General features: G+C 36.9%; 1 protein-coding gene across 2 annotated transcripts in view; it reads left to right on the top strand.

The window, feature by feature from the left end:
- The window catches only part of QRFPR (pyroglutamylated RFamide peptide receptor), a 20,987-nt gene extending 6,600 nt beyond the window's left edge, over positions 1 to 14,387 (top strand). Inside the window, exons 2-6 of one of the 2 annotated variants that reach the window (XM_042872104.1) lie at positions 6,719 to 6,877; positions 7,443 to 7,504; positions 8,357 to 8,592; positions 9,957 to 10,001; positions 11,824 to 11,912. In XM_042872104.1, the coding sequence (XP_042728038.1) occupies positions 6,719 to 6,877; positions 7,443 to 7,504; positions 8,357 to 8,592; positions 9,957 to 10,001; positions 11,824 to 11,827 (506 nt within the window). In that variant the 3' untranslated portion in view covers positions 11,828 to 11,912. Of the gene's footprint in view, positions 1 to 6,718; positions 6,878 to 7,442; positions 7,505 to 8,356; positions 8,593 to 9,903; positions 10,002 to 11,823 lie in introns of both variants that reach the window. The other variant, XM_042872103.1, reaches the window with a different exon arrangement.
- The last annotated feature ends 3,040 nt before the right edge of the window (positions 14,388 to 17,427 follow it).

A 17,427-nucleotide genomic window follows, 5' to 3' on the forward strand; every position in this document is an offset into this window, starting at 1 on the left:
TTATTATTATTATTATTATTATTATTATTATTATTATTATTATTATTTGTGAGGTCATTATTGTATTCTTGGTAGAAGTACTTGACAATTCCTGTCTTATATTGTGTGAATTGAGACTCTTTACCATGTCTCATTTGCTCCCTGCTAGCAAGTCCCATTTGTCTCTTCAGTAGAGATCTGTATCCTTGATCTCTATCCCTGCCCAAACACCCCAAACTGAATTACTTTCTACCACAATAGCAAGTGAAATGGTATCCTGTGGTGGTTTGGTGTTCTTGTAGCAATGTTTTGCTGCACAGTTTTAATGCAACCTTGCATGTTTGTATTTGTTTTTATTCATTGATTGCTTTGTTTTGAAATAGACTGCTTTTTTTTTTTAATTGCCTGAAGATTGCAATGCCTGTTTGGGAGGCTTTGCCAAACTGTGGGCGAAGCTGAATACGAGCCTTGGTAGGGAAGGAGAGTGGACAGTGTGCAGACAGAATTCTTTGGTCTAGCTACTGTAGTTTGCGTTCACACTTTCCAATCACAGCACAGATTTAATTCTGTGGACTCCGGTATTCATTGATAAATCATGTATGGCTATTCAAGGCATGTGGTCTAAATGAGCTCACACCATACAATTTCTTCAGTGGCTGTAATTGACCGTAAATAGTCAGACTTACTGCAGACCTACTATCATCTGCTAGACTTGTACATTTTTGGTCAGAGCAATATATATGTTCGTTGTCTTCTCTAGGTAATAGGTGAGAGACAATTACCTTTCTCTTAGTAGTTTAATTACTAAGGCTAAAAAATACTTATATGCCCAAGAATTGATTTAAAATGTACTTTGTTCAGTCTAGTCTGAAGTACCTTTAAGGATATTTTCTGTATAATTGCAGCAGACTTGTTTTCTGCTGTGAGGTTACGAAATACAAGGAAACAGGACATGCTTGCATCAAGCAAGCTGAAGAGAGCTATTTTACAAGCTGAGATAAAGACTTTCAGTGGAAGGGCTTAGTCAATAACACTTCAACAGAGGAAGGAGCAATTTAACTTTTATCAGAGAATAGTTTTAGAATTTTGCCTTTCTTTTATTAAGGAAATATTGATGTTTGAAACGGGGGATGAAACAGCAAACTCATCGGAACAATGATCGTGATAATGAAGACATGAAGAATTGTTTAAGGACATACAGTTCATATTTACAGACTTCCGAATATGCTGTTGTTTGGGAGCGCTCATAATGGGTTGAATAAACCATGCAGTTTTCATCAGTGCATAAGGGAGCCTCTTAATGTCTTGAGAAGAAGAAGCAATTAGTTATTTTCATTCCCAGTAATCCTCTGGAAATTTTCTTTCTCCATTGGAAATGATTGGCATTTAAATGCTTCAGTGTTGTCTTCAGTAACAAGCTATTGGAAGGTTTCCTGGAATTTTTTTAGAAAGTTTTGCGTTTTGATAATTTAAAGATACTGATATTATCTTAAATATGTATGTTTTAAAGTATTCAAAAATAGTTTCATCTTTCTGTATAGCAGGAAAACTAATTGTAAAATGAGGAGGCAGGAAGGGAGATACTTTCCTAGCAGTTTTCTCTTTAAAAATAAATGATTGAATGGCCTTTAAAAAATCCTCGAAAAATATTTATCAGATTATTTCTGCTGCATATCAGATTACTAAGGCCTCTTGACGGTTTGCAGAAGACCGAAAAGAAGATCTCTGGAAGATTTAGTATAGGCACAGCTAAAACAAAACGAACGAAACAAAAGCAGAAACCTCTGAGAATCTAATAAATAGGGATAAGTTTTCTGTGCTTCTCAGTTATAGCAGAAAACTGTTTCAGTGCCTGGAATCATATCAAAACATTTGATGTATAGGAGCAGATATCATGTTATCCAATATAATTTACCAATGTTCCTGGTGCTTTTAAGACCTGAAATAGGTCTAGCTGTGTACAGGAGGTAGTCATTGCCAATCTTTTTATTGAGTTCTGACTTTATAGAACCTTAGCTTGGCTTATTTTGTGTTAATAACCTCAGGTAGCTAATGTTTGCACAGGTTTTGGAGTCAGGCTTAAGTGTCTTCAGTTTAATTAGCTTCAGTTTAAGTGAGTGTCTAGCCAGGCTTCTAATATGGATCAGAGGAAGAAGTGGAAAATGCCTTCCTCGTCCTCTGAAAATAGCTAGAAATCTCCTTAATTCAAGGATGTGATGCACACAAGCAGAAAATAGATGATTTTCTCTTTTAAAGTTTTTCCTTCTTTGCTCTCTTTTCCTGTGTTTACCAGATGATCTATCAGTATAAGGCCTGATAGAAAGTAGCCAATTTTGGTCAGTTAACAGAATAAATACACAGGGAAGCAAAGCAGTTTGTGTAGATGGATGAGGATGTGAGGTTGCTATGTCAAGTAGGCCTTTATTTCCAGAATTCTGCTGTAACATTATATTCTGTCTGCGTTATCTACTTTTTTTGTACTTCACATATTTGAAAGGCAAATAATGACATCTTAGTGAGTTTTGTTTTCAATGATTTAAAGGCTTCAGGTAAACATTTAGTAATAACAGTGATGCTTAGCTTGGAAATAAGGTGAATGATGGAGCTTTTCATAAACTTACTAAAGTTACCTTTGGTGCCAAGTGAAATTAATGACAATCTCAGAGAGTCCCCAAAACTGTTGTACTTGGGCGTATTTGGGACCCTTGTGATAAGACTTTCTTCTTGAAGTTGGAAAGCAAGGATTCCAGGCACCTTTTTTTTGCACTTCAATTGTTCAGTGATTACATCTGTTAGTCAGTGAAGGATAAGGAGTAAGAGGCATCATCTGCATTATGAGGAGACTTAGATGCTGCAAAATCTACCTCACCTGTCTTGGCCCATCAAGTCAATGTGTTCAGAATGTTCACTTCTGAATATAGTGTAACAAATATAAGAAAGCTATTCTGATATGAATTCAGCGGAGGGCCATTTAAATGTCAGTGTGGGGAGCACCTCTCCTGGGTGGGTGGAGAAGTTGAGGGAGTAGGACTTCTTCAGCCTGAAGAAGAGAGTTTTGTAGTGACCTGGCTGCCATTCTCTGTACATTCAAATATATTACTGAGAAGATGCATTCAGGCTCTTTACAACATTGCATGAAAACAGCCTTTGGCTTAAAGAAGGGAGGCAATCTGAATATAAGGAAGATTTTTCCCTGTGACTGCAGTCAAACAGAGGAAGAGATTCTTCCAGAGATGGTTGTGCTGTCTTCAGCCTTGGAAGTTTTCAAGATTGGAATCTTCTGGGTTTTTATCTAATTTGGTTTGGCTTTGTTCCTAATTCTGCTGTGAGTCAGGAGGCCAGAGTAGAGACCTGCTGAGTTTGTTTTCAACCAGCATTACTCCCTGATTCTCTGATTCTCTTCTGTGCTTATCAAAAACTGACTGAGACCTACGGCCTATTTCCAGACTACATACAGTGCTTGAGATATTAGGCAGCTAAATCTCCCCCGAATTAAATCACACCTGGACTTCAATAGCTGTGCAAACTCCTTTCAGTAATTTACTTGAAACTCAACAGCAGCGAAATTTCTGTTAAGAAAAAAAGATTGATTTAGGGTTTATGGGTTTGAAAACAGTATTTTAGAAAGATCTACTGAAGAGTTTATCTCCATATAGATACTCTATTTCGGAATATTCCTGGAGTAACTGGTGTTGCACTGAGATATCTAGTGCCCTGAAATAATGGTTCCAGATTGTCTTTCTCTTTTTAATTTATTACCACCCATTGTAATCCAGCTGCCACTGTTCTGAAATAATTACCTTATTTAAAAGTGAATAATCGTCATTTTTCTTGCGTACGAAAGCTGTTATTGTCTATAACATGAAAACATAAGCTATATAATTTGATGTATTAAAAGACTTGCATGAAATCTTCATCTATCATCAAGCAATTTGGAATGTCTTATATCTATTTGTAAATAATATAACGGAAGTTTAGAAAAATAAGAACAGGCTTTATGTGGAAATACATTGGGGACATTAAATTTGACGGAATAGGTTATCTAACAAAGGATTGAATCCAATTCAAACATAATCAAGGACACTGGAGCTGGATCTCAGTTCTGACATCAGATTTCCATTGAAGTTTATGACTCTAATGCTGGTTGTGACATTCAAAGTGCTTTTTTTCCTTTTCTTTCTGTTGAACAATTTCAAATGCTTCTGCAAACTAGAAAGGATTTTCTTGTTACTGTTACTTAAATCTGGTGAAGTTTTATATGTGAAACACTGGGGTATCTAATAGCTTCTGAAGGTAGGAAGCTTTTGTATAGCAAGCAACAATTCAAGGCATGCAGAAGAGCCCTAAAATGATATGGTAGTGTTAGTGCAAGTTGGTGTTTAGAGACCCTTGCCTTAATGGTATGAGAAGCCTTGGAGTTGATACACTGTTCTATTTTCACTGTTGATATGCAGAGGCTTTTTTAGCAGTTTTTAACTACTGTGCATTGGAAAACTGTGGGTTTTTTGTTTTTTTTTTTTTGTTGTTTGTTTGTTTGTTTTTGTTTTTTGTTACTGAGGTGCATATGGCTGCTGTTTTGCTTTGGTTGCAAAGACTGAATCCATCAAGGACTTGAAATGTGTCCCATGTGGCTGAGCAAGTGTTTCTATTTCAGCTGTTTATCTGCCATGAGAAGTATATTTTTACTACTTTTTAAGATTTAGTTACATTAGTTTAGTTCACCTGTTCCTGTGAATTTGTCTTCAGAGACAAGAAATCAGAAAATTCTGCTTTTTTTTTTTTTTTTTTTTTTTATCTTGGACTTTCAACTGGAGGTATAATGATAGCCTGTGTTCTTTCCCAGTTAGTCAGTGGGAAGAAAATGAGAATGTATCAGTAAAGGCAAGGAAAATCTGATTTTAGTGAAATTCTTTTTCTACTCTCAATATGGAAGTTGCCACTCATTGAACTTGAGTTTTCTGTTTCCTCTATGAACAGACACGAGCTGAAAATTTTATGTCCCATAACTTTAGTGAATGTCACTGTTTCACCTTGTTACCATAAAGTAACACACTGATGCCTCTTTGCTTCCTAAGAATATTTTGGTGTTCTGGGACTTTGGTGAAAGGGCGGTATATGACAGTAAAGCCGATACAGTGGAGTATGGTTCAAGTGATCTTCGCTATTTGACTTTTTTCAGAGCATGAGGAAAAGCATATAAATTGTTTGTTGTTGTGTTTTTTTCTGTTTGTTTGTTTTTCCCCACAATTCTAACATGCAAACTTGGGCTTATCTTGTGAAAGAGGAGCTTAAACATTTTTCTTTCCTTCAAAATTTTGCTTTTCTGCTTGTATGGTTTCCTTTTTTTTTTTTTTTAATGAGTGTCTTCTACCTTAACTTTGTTATTGAGGGGGAAAGAAAACTAAATACTGAAAGCTGTTGAAACCAACCAAAAATGAAAAACTTCATTTTGATTCAAGGGATTTGGATCTGACTGAAGATCCTTTTAGCTCTGTTTTACTCATGACAGCAGGCTGAGTTTTAGAAGAAATCAGGGATTGTAAGCTGTAACTTCTTATTTGGTTATATTTAGCATTTAACATGTGTGAAGATGTGACATGAGCTTTCTTCTTATCATCCCAGTGTGGAAGTTTTAATGCACTCAGGTTGAAGGGCTCTGAATTTTACAGACTAGGTCTGGTGATTGTATGTGTAGTGCATCCTGTATTGTTCTGGGTCTAGTAAGAAACTGATAAGATGTCAAATTTGTGTAAGAATGACCTTTATACATGTGGGACTTTCTTTGTGCTTATTTTGCTCTTGCCAGCACCTTGGCAAAGTACTTAAATCAGAAACTATTATGAGTAACAAACAGGCAGCCTAGAACATAGTGCATTTCCTGCTGAGCACACTAGGATTTCCTCCAGATAGCTTGAAACTAGCCTTCGCTTCATATATGTATATGTGTATGTGTGTGTATGTGTATATATGTGTATATAAAGCAGAATAGGAGAGCTGATGTAGAGCAGGTGAATGTAGAATTGTTGAACTCTGTGGGTCCCTTCCAACTCAGGATATTCTACAAGTCTAACTCCAAGGACCAGTCAAAGCCACTCAGAGTTCAAATGTTATATCTGAGAGCATTGCCCAAATGCTTTTTGAACCCTGGCAGAATTGGGGCTGTGACTACTGCCCTGGGCAGCCTGCTCCAGTGTGCAGTCACCCTCTGGCAAAGAACCTTTTCCTAACACCCAACCTGACCCTCCCCTGATGTAGCTGCATGCCATTCCTTTGGGTACTGTCACTGTCACCAGAGAGCAGAGATCAGCACCTGTCCCTCTGTTCCCTTCTTGAGGAGCTGTAGACTGCCATGAGGCTGCCCCTCAGTCTCACTGCCCTCTTGTCTGAGCTGAACAAACCAAGGAACCTCAGCCGCTCTTCAAATGTCTTGCCCTCCAAATCCTTCCCCATCTTTGTAGCCCTCCTTAGGTTAATCCCTAGGTTATGTCCTACTGTCGTTACATCCAAAAGGACACATAGTGCTCAAGGTGAGGCTGCACCAGTGCAGAGTGGGAACAATAGGCATTAAAATGTCCTTAGAATGCTTGTTTTCACAGGTGTAGCACACAACACTATGACCATTGAAAACTGCACTTGATGAGTTGTTTTGCTTAATAGTACTTTAGTGACAAGACTACAGTAAACTATTATTTTACCATGATCTGCAACAGTTGCATGTTTTACCTTCTGATTATTATAGGTGCCTTCGCTTGCAAGATGGTACCATTTGTTCAATCCACTGCCATTGTAACTGAGATTCTTACAATGACCTGCATCGCTGTGGAAAGACACCAGGGAATTGTGCATCCACTAAAAATGAAATGGCAGTACACCAATAAAAGGGCTTTCACGATGCTTGGTAAGATCTTAGGTGTCTCCAGTAACTGTGCATGTAGTTGGTGCAGATGGCACAATGAGCAGAATGCATTGATAAGGCAAGTGATTTTGAGATAGAGATGATATTTATGTTTATAAGACAGGGAAAGTGCCTATGCATAGAGTAACTACTTGCCAAAATCCTGGCAATAAATCTAGAATGTGAAGTTAAATATTTACTTAACTGAGACTCTAAAACATCTGGCAGCCATTTTTTTTTTTTTTGTGAGAAGAGGTTCAAAATGTGCAAGCGCTGCTAAAGGATTGTCATAGGAGTAAATAATCCTTCTGTTTTAATATTAAGAGAATACAGATAACACTGCTCTTACAAATTAATTTTTGTTTGTATGTGGATGCTGATAAATTAAGACATTTTTGAGAAAAATTGAACTGGTAATGAAAGGTCATGCTGTTACACATCTGATTGTTGACTGTTATATATCGTATACTGAAAACTGCTATTTAATAGTCTGACTTTTAAAGATGAAGCTGTAGAACTATTAATTCTAAAACTTATGCTTCTTGTTAAAAGATGTATTTGTTTACAGGCATAGTCTGGTTGCTGGCTGTTATTGTTGGGTCACCTATGTGGCATGTGCAACGGCTTGAGGTACGTTAGGTGAAATGGCAATTCATGTTTTCAACTCAGTAATTCCTGGATCTTTTTGCACATCTAACTATGAAATTGACTAAGCTCCTGAGAAACATAAGAGGGAAATAACAAAAATTGGAGCTTTTTTTCTGTGTGCCTGCATGAGAAAGAGGAATAATTAAGTCTTGCATGTGCTGCAAGAAAGACTGCCAGCAGGGACTAGTCATGTCCCTGTTTCTATAAAAAAGCATTATTTGCATTTGAGATTTGCCCAGTAGCTGACTTTTTTTTTTTTTTAGGGGACGTAGACACAGCAGTTGTAGGGCTTAGGTTGTATTTCAGTATGGCATAGTCTTCTCCAAGATTTTGAAGAATTGTGTCTAGATGAAAGTGTAATTCACTGGCCATCATAGTTTAAGATGATACTGTACTTTTTTTTTTTAGGGAAAAATGTGGCTTATCAGAGTCTGCTACTTGTGAGTCTGAATGTTTACCAATTCATTTTGTTGTTATTTTTTAAAATGGAACAATATGTGAAGTGTCTAGATACTTGTCTCTACTTGAAAAATACATAGCAAAGATTTCTTTTGAAAATCGTGATGCAAAAAAGCTTTGAGGAGGAGTGCAAATCAGCATCTCCTGACCTCTCTTTGCCAACTTGGTTCAACACAACACTTGGTGTGAAAAAGTGCTTGGAAGAATTTTCTCATTTCAGAAAAATTCTCTGATGAATTCCAGTTGCTGTAATAAGAGCAAGGAATATTTGAATATTATATATTCAATATACAATGCAATAATATGAATGTGCTTTGTTTTTATGTTTAGGATTATTATTATTGTAGTGACTCATCTCCTTTACACTTATTACAGGTTAAATATGACTTCCTGTATGAAAAAGTGCACATCTGTTGCTTGGAAGAATGGGCCAGTCCAACTTATCAGAAGATATATACCACTTTTATACTTGTTATACTCTTTCTTTTTCCATTGATATTGATGCTTTTCTTGTACACTAAAATTGGTTATGAACTCTGGATTAAGAAACGAGTGGGAGATGCTTCAGTTCTTCAAACCATTCATGGGAGTGAAATGTCTAAAATATCGAGGTTTGTAAAGTGAAATGCACTTGAAACTTTGACTTTTAGAAAGCTATTTTTTCTGTTGTATTTTGAGAACCAGTGCAGAGAAATATTTCTTAGGAAAGTCTGCAGGCATAGCCCAGATTTCTAATGCTAGATAGTTACTTAAACAAGATACTGAAAAGAAGGCAACTTAAACATTTTTCGTCAAAATGCAGAAGTGCCATACTGTGAGTGTCAAGTCTCAATAAATCTGATACTACACATGATGTAGTGTTTGAAATTCTTGTGTTTGGAAGAAGTAGGCCACGAATTGGAAAATAACTTCTACGTTATTTCCATATGGTCTGTGGAGAATTCTTTATATAATTTTAAAATTATGAACGCTGCTTTATGATCCCTTTATAAATTAGATCAGTACTTGGGGGAAAGGGAGGGGAAAGGGGGAACAGAGTTCTGAAAAGTTATAAAAACCCAATAATTATCAATTGAAGAGAAAGGTAAATTGGTTTACATTTATAACAACTTCATTATTTAATAGTGTATGTGGGTTACCTTTTTATATTACTTCACATCTTTGCCCTTAATTGACAGATCAAGCTGATTCAAGCTGATGATGTGATAGAAACCTCTAATAGGTCTGCTCATTGAGGAGTTTATCACCTTAAGAAAGGAGAAGACTGGCAAGCAGCTTGGAACTAAATGATTCATTAGACATTTATATAAAAAAGTACCTAAGGAAGTGAGCCATTATCAGTCAAAACTGGAAGAGGGTGCAATCTTACATGAGTTATGTTGAGATGAACTTTGGGCTACTCCCTAGCTTAGCAAGCGTTTCCCATAGTGAAGATCCTGTAACTGCTACCAGTCAAGTGTTAACTTTTCAGTTTAAGTGAGAGATCTATCTTGCAATCTATAAATCTAGTTATATGAATAAAATGTGATTTTGAGAACAATGAGAATTTAATGAATACCTTGAGTTTTGAGGAAGTGCATTTCATGCTCTCATTCCAGCATTTAACCTACCAGTGAAGTCTGAACGTTGCTCTGCCAACTCTGTCAACTAATTTTTTTTTCCCCCCCTTATAATTGGGTGCTGCGGCCACAAGATGCCTTGCTTTCCTGACAGAGAAATAAAAGGTGTTATTTATTTACTACATTTATATGCTGCTGCAGTTCTTGTTTCAAAAGGAATTATGTACTTCTGATAATTTTTCCAGGGTTTTATTTGCATCTGCAACCATCAGAACATCTTGGCAAATCTAACTTAATGAGACATATATAAACTACAAATCAATTCATAGTGATTCAGTATGAAATGTCTTGATGCAATTTCAGGAAGAAGAAGCGAGCAATTGTTATGATGGTGACAGTGGTGTTTCTCTTTGCAGTCTGTTGGGCCCCTTTCCACATTATTCACATGATGATGGAATACAGTGAGTATTTGCAATGTGTCATAAAATAAAGCCTTTCCTAGGTTGGTTGTGTTTTTTTTTTTTTATAATGAAACTAGAGATGATGAAAGGCTAGTGCTGCTCAGCTATAATATACTCCTGCTAGCAAAGGTTAACGTTCTGCTTCTAAATCCTGGGTCACTGTCTTGTAAGAGTTGCATAATCAACAACAGATGGATTACTCCAGAATCTGGATTGTACACAGTTCTGCAGTGCTCACAGAAAATTTAAATACATTAGAAGTATTATTTTATGTAGTGTTGTCTTGTATCTTAGATACACTTGTGTGTCAGCTACATCTGGTCTTTCCTACTTTATGAATTAAAAAAAGAAAAATGTCTCTACCAAGACACTCTCTACTCTGCTGAAAGAGTGAAAGGGAACTTGAAATCTCTACAGCTCTTTTAGAATGTGTAAGTTCTTAGAGAGAAGATTGCTATTTTTTTTTTCTTCTGAATTTGTGCTGCAGATAATCCAGCTTTGAAAAGGAGGTTTATGAGGTATAACAAGATTCCAGAAATGGCAGACTTGAATACTGGGGTGGTGAACGAATCACTGTGGATTATTTTGTCTGTTATACTATTCTCATTCACCTCAAGGTGAAAGTTATTTCCAAGTAGAAAAATCTCTTGAACAAGTAATTTTGAATAAGGACTTCTACTTGCATCAACGTACATTCTCATACTGGTTTGAGTGAAACCAATGTGAAATATTTATCCTTGCACTTGTTCTGGTTTTAGTGATGTAAGTAGGTATTTTGAAAGTATAAATACTTGGACAACAGGGATTAATATCCCCATTTTATCTGCTAATCCATTTGAACTTTCCCAGTGCTCTGGGTTAGATGCTGTTTTTGAAGCACCATCTTGTCTTTTGCTTTTTGCTGTTTGCCTAAATTCACTTGGGTCTTGCATTGTTCGTCTCCCATCTTCTACATGAGTACTGTGACAACATGTGGAGCTATGCAGTTGGCTATTTGTAGGAGCAGTAACTGTTGTACTCTACTTTCCAAATGCAGCAGGCATTTATTTGCCTTGTGTTGCAGGTAAGATGATAGCAGATAACTCAGCAGTCTATAACCAGTTGGCCAAAAGAAAAAATATTTGTATTTGGGCAGAATAAAAGATGCAAAGATGTAACTATTAAAATGGTCTGGATTGTCTCATGATAAGGTCACCCATAATGCTTGGTGAACTAGGTTCTCTGAAATAATCTTGTGGATTATTTCAGCTGCTGAAAGGGCTTTACTTGCCATATGCCTTTGTACTTGTTATTCCATAGTTTGATAGTAGTATTTGAAATCAAGGAATTCAGAGTCCTGTATGATTTAATAATTTAAGAAGTATGAGATGTATCAAGATGATGTATTTTAACTCCATAAGATGATCTCCATAAAGTGAAGAATCCATTTCTGGTCTAGTGACAAGACAGGGATTTGTGTTATGTTGTAGTACTTACTTGGATATGGATGTGAATGGCAGAGCCAGCTGAAAAATAAATATGGCATGTATTTAAGGAACAGGAAGCTTTCTGTTTCTTGGCTATCAAATGAGTTTTTTGGCTGATAGTTTTCCTCTTCTGGACTAGTCTGTCTTTCACTACTTCTATACACTGCATATGCATGGGTTGGGTAAGATAGACTGTGATATTTGCTTGCTGATTAATTCCTATTAGTAATATTAATAAGTTCTACCGAGGTCTTTTATTGACATTAAACAAAAGTTTCTGATGCTGGACCGCATGTATACGGGTTAAGTAGTAGGTGCTGTTCTGTGCTTTTAGCATGTTTTGTTTTTCCTTTCAGGTAACTTTGAACAGCAGTATGACGATGTGACAATCAAAATGATCTTTGCAATCGTTCAAATCGTGGGATTCTTCAATTCTATTTGCAACCCTATTGTGTATGCTTTCATGAACGAGAACTTCAAGAAAAATTTTCTATCTGCCATTTGCTTCTGCATTGTCAAAGAAAATGCATCACCAACAAGGCAAGTTGGGAACTCAGGGATTACTATGAGACGGCAAAAGGCAAGTGATTCTCAGAGAGTTCCCACTGACTCGGATGAGGCTAGGAGAGAGGCATTCAGTGATGGCAACATTGAAGTGAAGTTCTGTGATCAACCGTCTTCAAAAAGAAATTTGAAAAGGCACCTCACTTTATTCAGCTCTGAGCTTCCTGTGCATTCTGCAAGCGTACAGTAGCATCACAAAGGCTTTGAGAATGGAATAAAATATTCTCTTTATGAAACATTGAACAAGCCATTTAAAATAGTTTTCTAATTTGAATGCTGAAAATGAAAGGGGGAAAATATTTTGATTATAGTAATGTTGGAATAGTAGTTCAGAAAATGTAATATATTTTATAAGGATGGAGAATAAAACTTTGGAAAAATGTTACTGTGTGATTTCAAGGAAAATATTTTTCTTTCTAAGCTAATTTAGGGCTTGCCTTGCTCTTTGCTTTAAGTAGAACAAAAACCAATTGCTTGCCAGTTTATTCTGTCCAGATGTTGGCACACTGCTGGACTATATTCAGGTGAATGCCAGAAGAGAAGCACTATGGAGAGTGTGCACACTTCCTTTGGACAGCTTGGGAAGCTCACATGGGTCTAACATTGCCTGCATGATCTACTGTCTGTGTAGCTCTGAGGACCGAGAGACTTCAGATCTGAGTTCAGAGAAAATGTAGACTGAGATGAAATTCGGTTTGCAGAGACAGAGAGAGACAGACAGAGACAGAGAGAGAGAGAGAATCAGCAATAATTTGGTTGTGATGAGATTTAGATGCATTTGTGTGTGAATGTTATTAACAGGAAACATATTAGAAATTAACAATGCATGCATAACTAATGTGCTGTTTTTACAGGTTATTTAGTGGGTACAAAATTAAATGCCAGTGTACTGCCCTGTAAAATGCATTATTCCTGCTGAAAAATGTGGAACTTTAAAGTGCCGTACAAATCAAGGGTCTACAGAAGAGTGATCTGTAGATAAACTCAGTGTTTACTCTTAGTCATGCTTTGACAAATAGCTTATGGGTTGGAATTGTTGCCACTTCCTGGAGGTACATAAGGGCCAGTCCCAGAACTTGTTGGACTCTAGATAAGACTTTCAGTTGAGTATTATTGTCTTTTGACTAGATGCTTAGCTGAAGATTTGCACGAACTGTGTCCATCTTCTAAGTGTGCTAATCACTGTGGAAGAACAGGGCTGGTATTACAGAATTGAAATCCATATAAATTATTAAACAAAAACAAAGGAAAAGCAACAACAACCCTCCCCCCCAAAACAAACAAACCAAAACAAGAACAACAAAAAGCAAAAACAAAAAAACCCCACCAAGCTTGCTATCACTGGGTCAAAGCTGAGAGACTGGAAAATCAAAGGTTTCTTGTGAACATGGGAATGGAGAAAGAGTGTGATCTAGTATGGTATACTGTGATCTGATCCCATAAATGATGCTTTGAAATATATAATTTGCAGCTCCAGATGAGATTAGGCTGGATCCTTTAATAGCCTGTGAGATATGGGTGCTTTTTTTGTTATCTTTCACTTTCTATAATAGACCTTGGTGTTCCCTTGATGGTGACCTTTAAGTTTCTTCGATATTGCTGCTTATGTTTTGTTGTCAAATAAGATTTAAATTATTCATGAATAAATTGGAACTAAACTGATACTTACCTAATATTTACAAATACTTGGATAATTTATTCTGATGCTGGTTTATGATGTACTCATTATTTAATTTTCTATTTATTATTATTTTTACTGTATATGACATAATTTATTATACTTATAGAGGAAGATTCCCAGCTTGACCTGGCAGCCAGGAATTAAGAGCACTCTTAGTCAATCTAGTTTATGTATTAGATAAAACGCTGATTTCAGAGAGCTATGTCTGGCTAAAACAGAATGAGTGAAGTCAGTTACTGTTTTAGTCATACAAAGGTGCCCTTTTGCATTACCTTTGAATAATGCTGGCAAACAGCTGCAGCAGTTTTTGCCTGCGATTGCAGCTGTGATTGCCTTTGCTTTTCTGTCTTAGTTTGTCTTTCTGGAAACAGGTCTGTAGTTAAGTTCCCTGCCCTGAAGAAAAGGGCCTCAGAAAGGTCAATTATGACAGCTTTCCTCAGATGACACAGTTTATCCGGCTGATGTAACCATATGGCTTGACAGATCTGTAAAAAGCACTTTATTTTAAGCTTTTTTGTACTGCTAATTTTAGTAACATACTTCAGCAAAGGTGATAGCTTTTTAAAAAAGCTTCCAAACGTTGTATGTGTTTTTGTCTTACCTGCTTGTTGTCTCATAAAAGTTATGTCCACAAGTGACTGTATTAACTTTTTTCATTAAAATTGCATTTTGACATTTCTTGGAGCATCTACTATGAATTTGGAGTCTATTTTTGTTTAAAGACTTGTATAACTTTATATGTGCATTTCTAGTGATTAATTTCCAGTCATGTTAGAAGTACCAGCTGCTACTGTAATCCTGAGAAATGTGATTTAAAAGGCATTTTTTTAACAGAAAAGTTAAAAGAAAAGAAATAAACAATATAGTAAAAGAGAAGTGATATTTCAACATAATTTATGCTTATAGTTAAGTATAAATAAAACAAAGATAGTTATGGTACATCTTTGTAAACTATATTATTAGTGCCTTTTGAATCAACAGTCTTCTCAATGTGTTAAGAACAGCCGTGCTCTCCTCCTGGCTTGCTTGCTTTTTCCTTTTGGTGTTACTAGAATTGCATAATGAATTTCATCAGAAGACGTTCTGGATAGAGATTTACTGGTCAACAGAGAAGATAACTGACTTCCCTGAACTGAGAGTATTTATCAGTGGATTTGTTCTTCAAGAAAAAATGCTTCTGAAAAGATCCTTTCTGTTAACTTCAGATCAGTTACATTGTGAAACAGCTTGAAGAAACTTAGTTTGACTGCTCAAAGTATTTTTTTTTTTTTTTTTTTTTTTTATTCTCAGCTGTATTGAGTTATGCCTTTAAAGTTACCATGAGATTATGCCAGCAACTGGTACAGAAGTGAAGCCATGAATCTGAAAGGATGCATTCAAGAGAATGAAGTCTGGAAATATGAATGGACTAGAAAAAAAACCATCAGATGTATGTTGTCTGAATTCAGAGGGTGTAAACATGAAGAACAGTGAGTAGAAGGGAATGATTGCAGTTGTGCAGCTGTTACAGAAATTTTTGGGGTTGAGGGTGAGGTTTGGGGGAGGGCAGATATTGCATAAAATTGCTTCCTAGGAGAATTTTAATGTTATTTCTGGGGAAGAGTTTCAAAGAACATCAGATGGATTCATTTGTGGCTGTATTTCTCAGCTGTAGCAATATATACCGGGCTGTGTTTTGAAGGAGCTATACTTTTACTGCAGACATGGATTCTGTTACAGACTAGCATAATGGTTTGTAGGCACCAAAAAAATCTGAATATAATGAGCAGTTGAACAGAGAGCACTTACAGCTCCTTGCAATACAAACAGCTTGTCATGATATATTAGTGGTACTGAGCACAGGGATCATCTAGGTGCAGACAATGAGATGTCCATTTAGAGCCTCATGGTAGAAGATCTGAGCACGTGGCACGGTGCTTGAGGGCACACATTTGTGTGGGACAATGAACTGATGCAGCTTAGCGCAGTACTTACTGATGAGGACATATGGTCTGTTTTATGAGGTGCTGGTATGTAAATGGATACAGGAGAGCCACAGTTTGACCTCTTTGTTTAGGGTGTCTGGTCCGCTCTGTTTGCAGTTCAGTTACTAGTAGACAGCTGTTTTGAGTTTGTGTCAAGGTGCTGGAGGGGGCTGCTGGGCTGCTTTGAGAGGAGAGGCCAGAACTGTTATGCTGAATATGGCTGGTTCCAATGGCACAGCCAGCTGGCACGGCTGAACCCCTCAGCAGGACTTGGCAATGCCTCAGGCACATTTAAGAAAGAGTGGAAAACACCAGAGGAGAGAGGAGGAGAAAACAATGAATAAGGAGCAGAGAAGGGAACACCAGAGTCAGAAGGAGGTGGTCTCTGTAGCCCTTGGAAAGCCTTGGCTGTTACTTTTCTGAATGACTGCTCTTGTGGAGGAGACGCAGCATAGCAGGGAAAGAGAGAGGGGAGTGATAGGGATCAACTGCTGTGTGCTGACCACATGCTGCAACTCATTACCTAAATCTATTGGCAATAAAGTAACTGACCCACAAAACCAATGGGTAAGCACTCTTCCTGTTTTCATCTTGACCCCTGGGTTTTCTCATTCGTGTTTGTTTGCCTTGTTTTGTATTCTCCTCATCTCCTGCAGAGAGTAGAAAGTAAATGAAGATTAATTTAGTTATTTGATGGAGATAAGCAGTCATTTATCAGGTGATCTTAATAAAGGAATCTGAGGAGTCTTATCTAATGTTGAGATGAGGTTATTTGGGCTGCGGAGTCTTGTCCCTGAAAAGGATAGATGGAGAAACTGACTCTGAGGTACTTGGCCCTTGTGGGGCAAGCAACACAGGCTGGAATGCTAGTAGAGGCAGTGCTTAGGGTAACAGGGCAGGATGCAGAACCTGGAAGAGGCAGCCAACAGCTGGTATCTTAGGAGTATGGCTTGTGGGAAGGGAAGTGAGAACAATGTTTGTATGTGCATCTGCTCTTAATAGTTTCTTTTTGAAGCGAGTCACCTGTTGCTTTGCAGTCAGATTGAGATAAATACTCCTTTTGTGGAAGACCATGTAATACAAGTACCTAATTCTGCAAAGATGCACACTGGAAACATTTTCCTCACTGAAACAGTGCCTGTGAGAGTGGCTTAGTTTAGAAGTAATAGTTCAACTAAGGGAAGTCATAAAAAAACTGATGGACAGGATTTATTTAGCTGTGTTTTGGGAAGGAAGACTTAAGTAGCAATTAAGCAATGATCTCATTTTTAGAGGGATATCTAGGGTGACTGAGACAGCTCAGTAAAATCAAACACTGCATTTCATTATTCCTTCTGAGTTCACTTAGGTTTTTCTCAGATACTATTTTAAGTGGTGATTGCTGTTTATTAGTTACTGTTGTATGACACTGGTATTGGAACTACTTTGAGAAATGGTTTAATATATTGCAGTTTGGTGTTTACCCCCTTTCAGAAGTGCTATAGACTTCTGACAGTAGAGTTTGCACTTGAATATATTAGCCATAATTTATGTAATCTATATCTTAACACATACTCTACTAAAGAGAGAAAATACCACAATTAGTGCTTTGACTTTAAGGTTCTATTTGTACTAAATATCAAAATGAGAAAAATCTGTTCATAGCAGCATCATCCAATTATAGCATTGCTTGTATTAAAGAAGCATCCAAGTGTGCTTGTTTGGGATTTCCTTGGTCAAGCTGATCTGGAAACACAACCTGAGGGTAAAAT

Source organism: Lagopus leucura, unplaced genomic scaffold (genome assembly GCF_019238085.1).
Source record: "Lagopus leucura isolate 7727_CA_CO unplaced genomic scaffold, USGS_WTPT01 Super-Scaffold_100004, whole genome shotgun sequence".
Classification (NCBI taxonomy): Eukaryota; Metazoa; Chordata; class Aves; order Galliformes; family Phasianidae; genus Lagopus; species Lagopus leucura.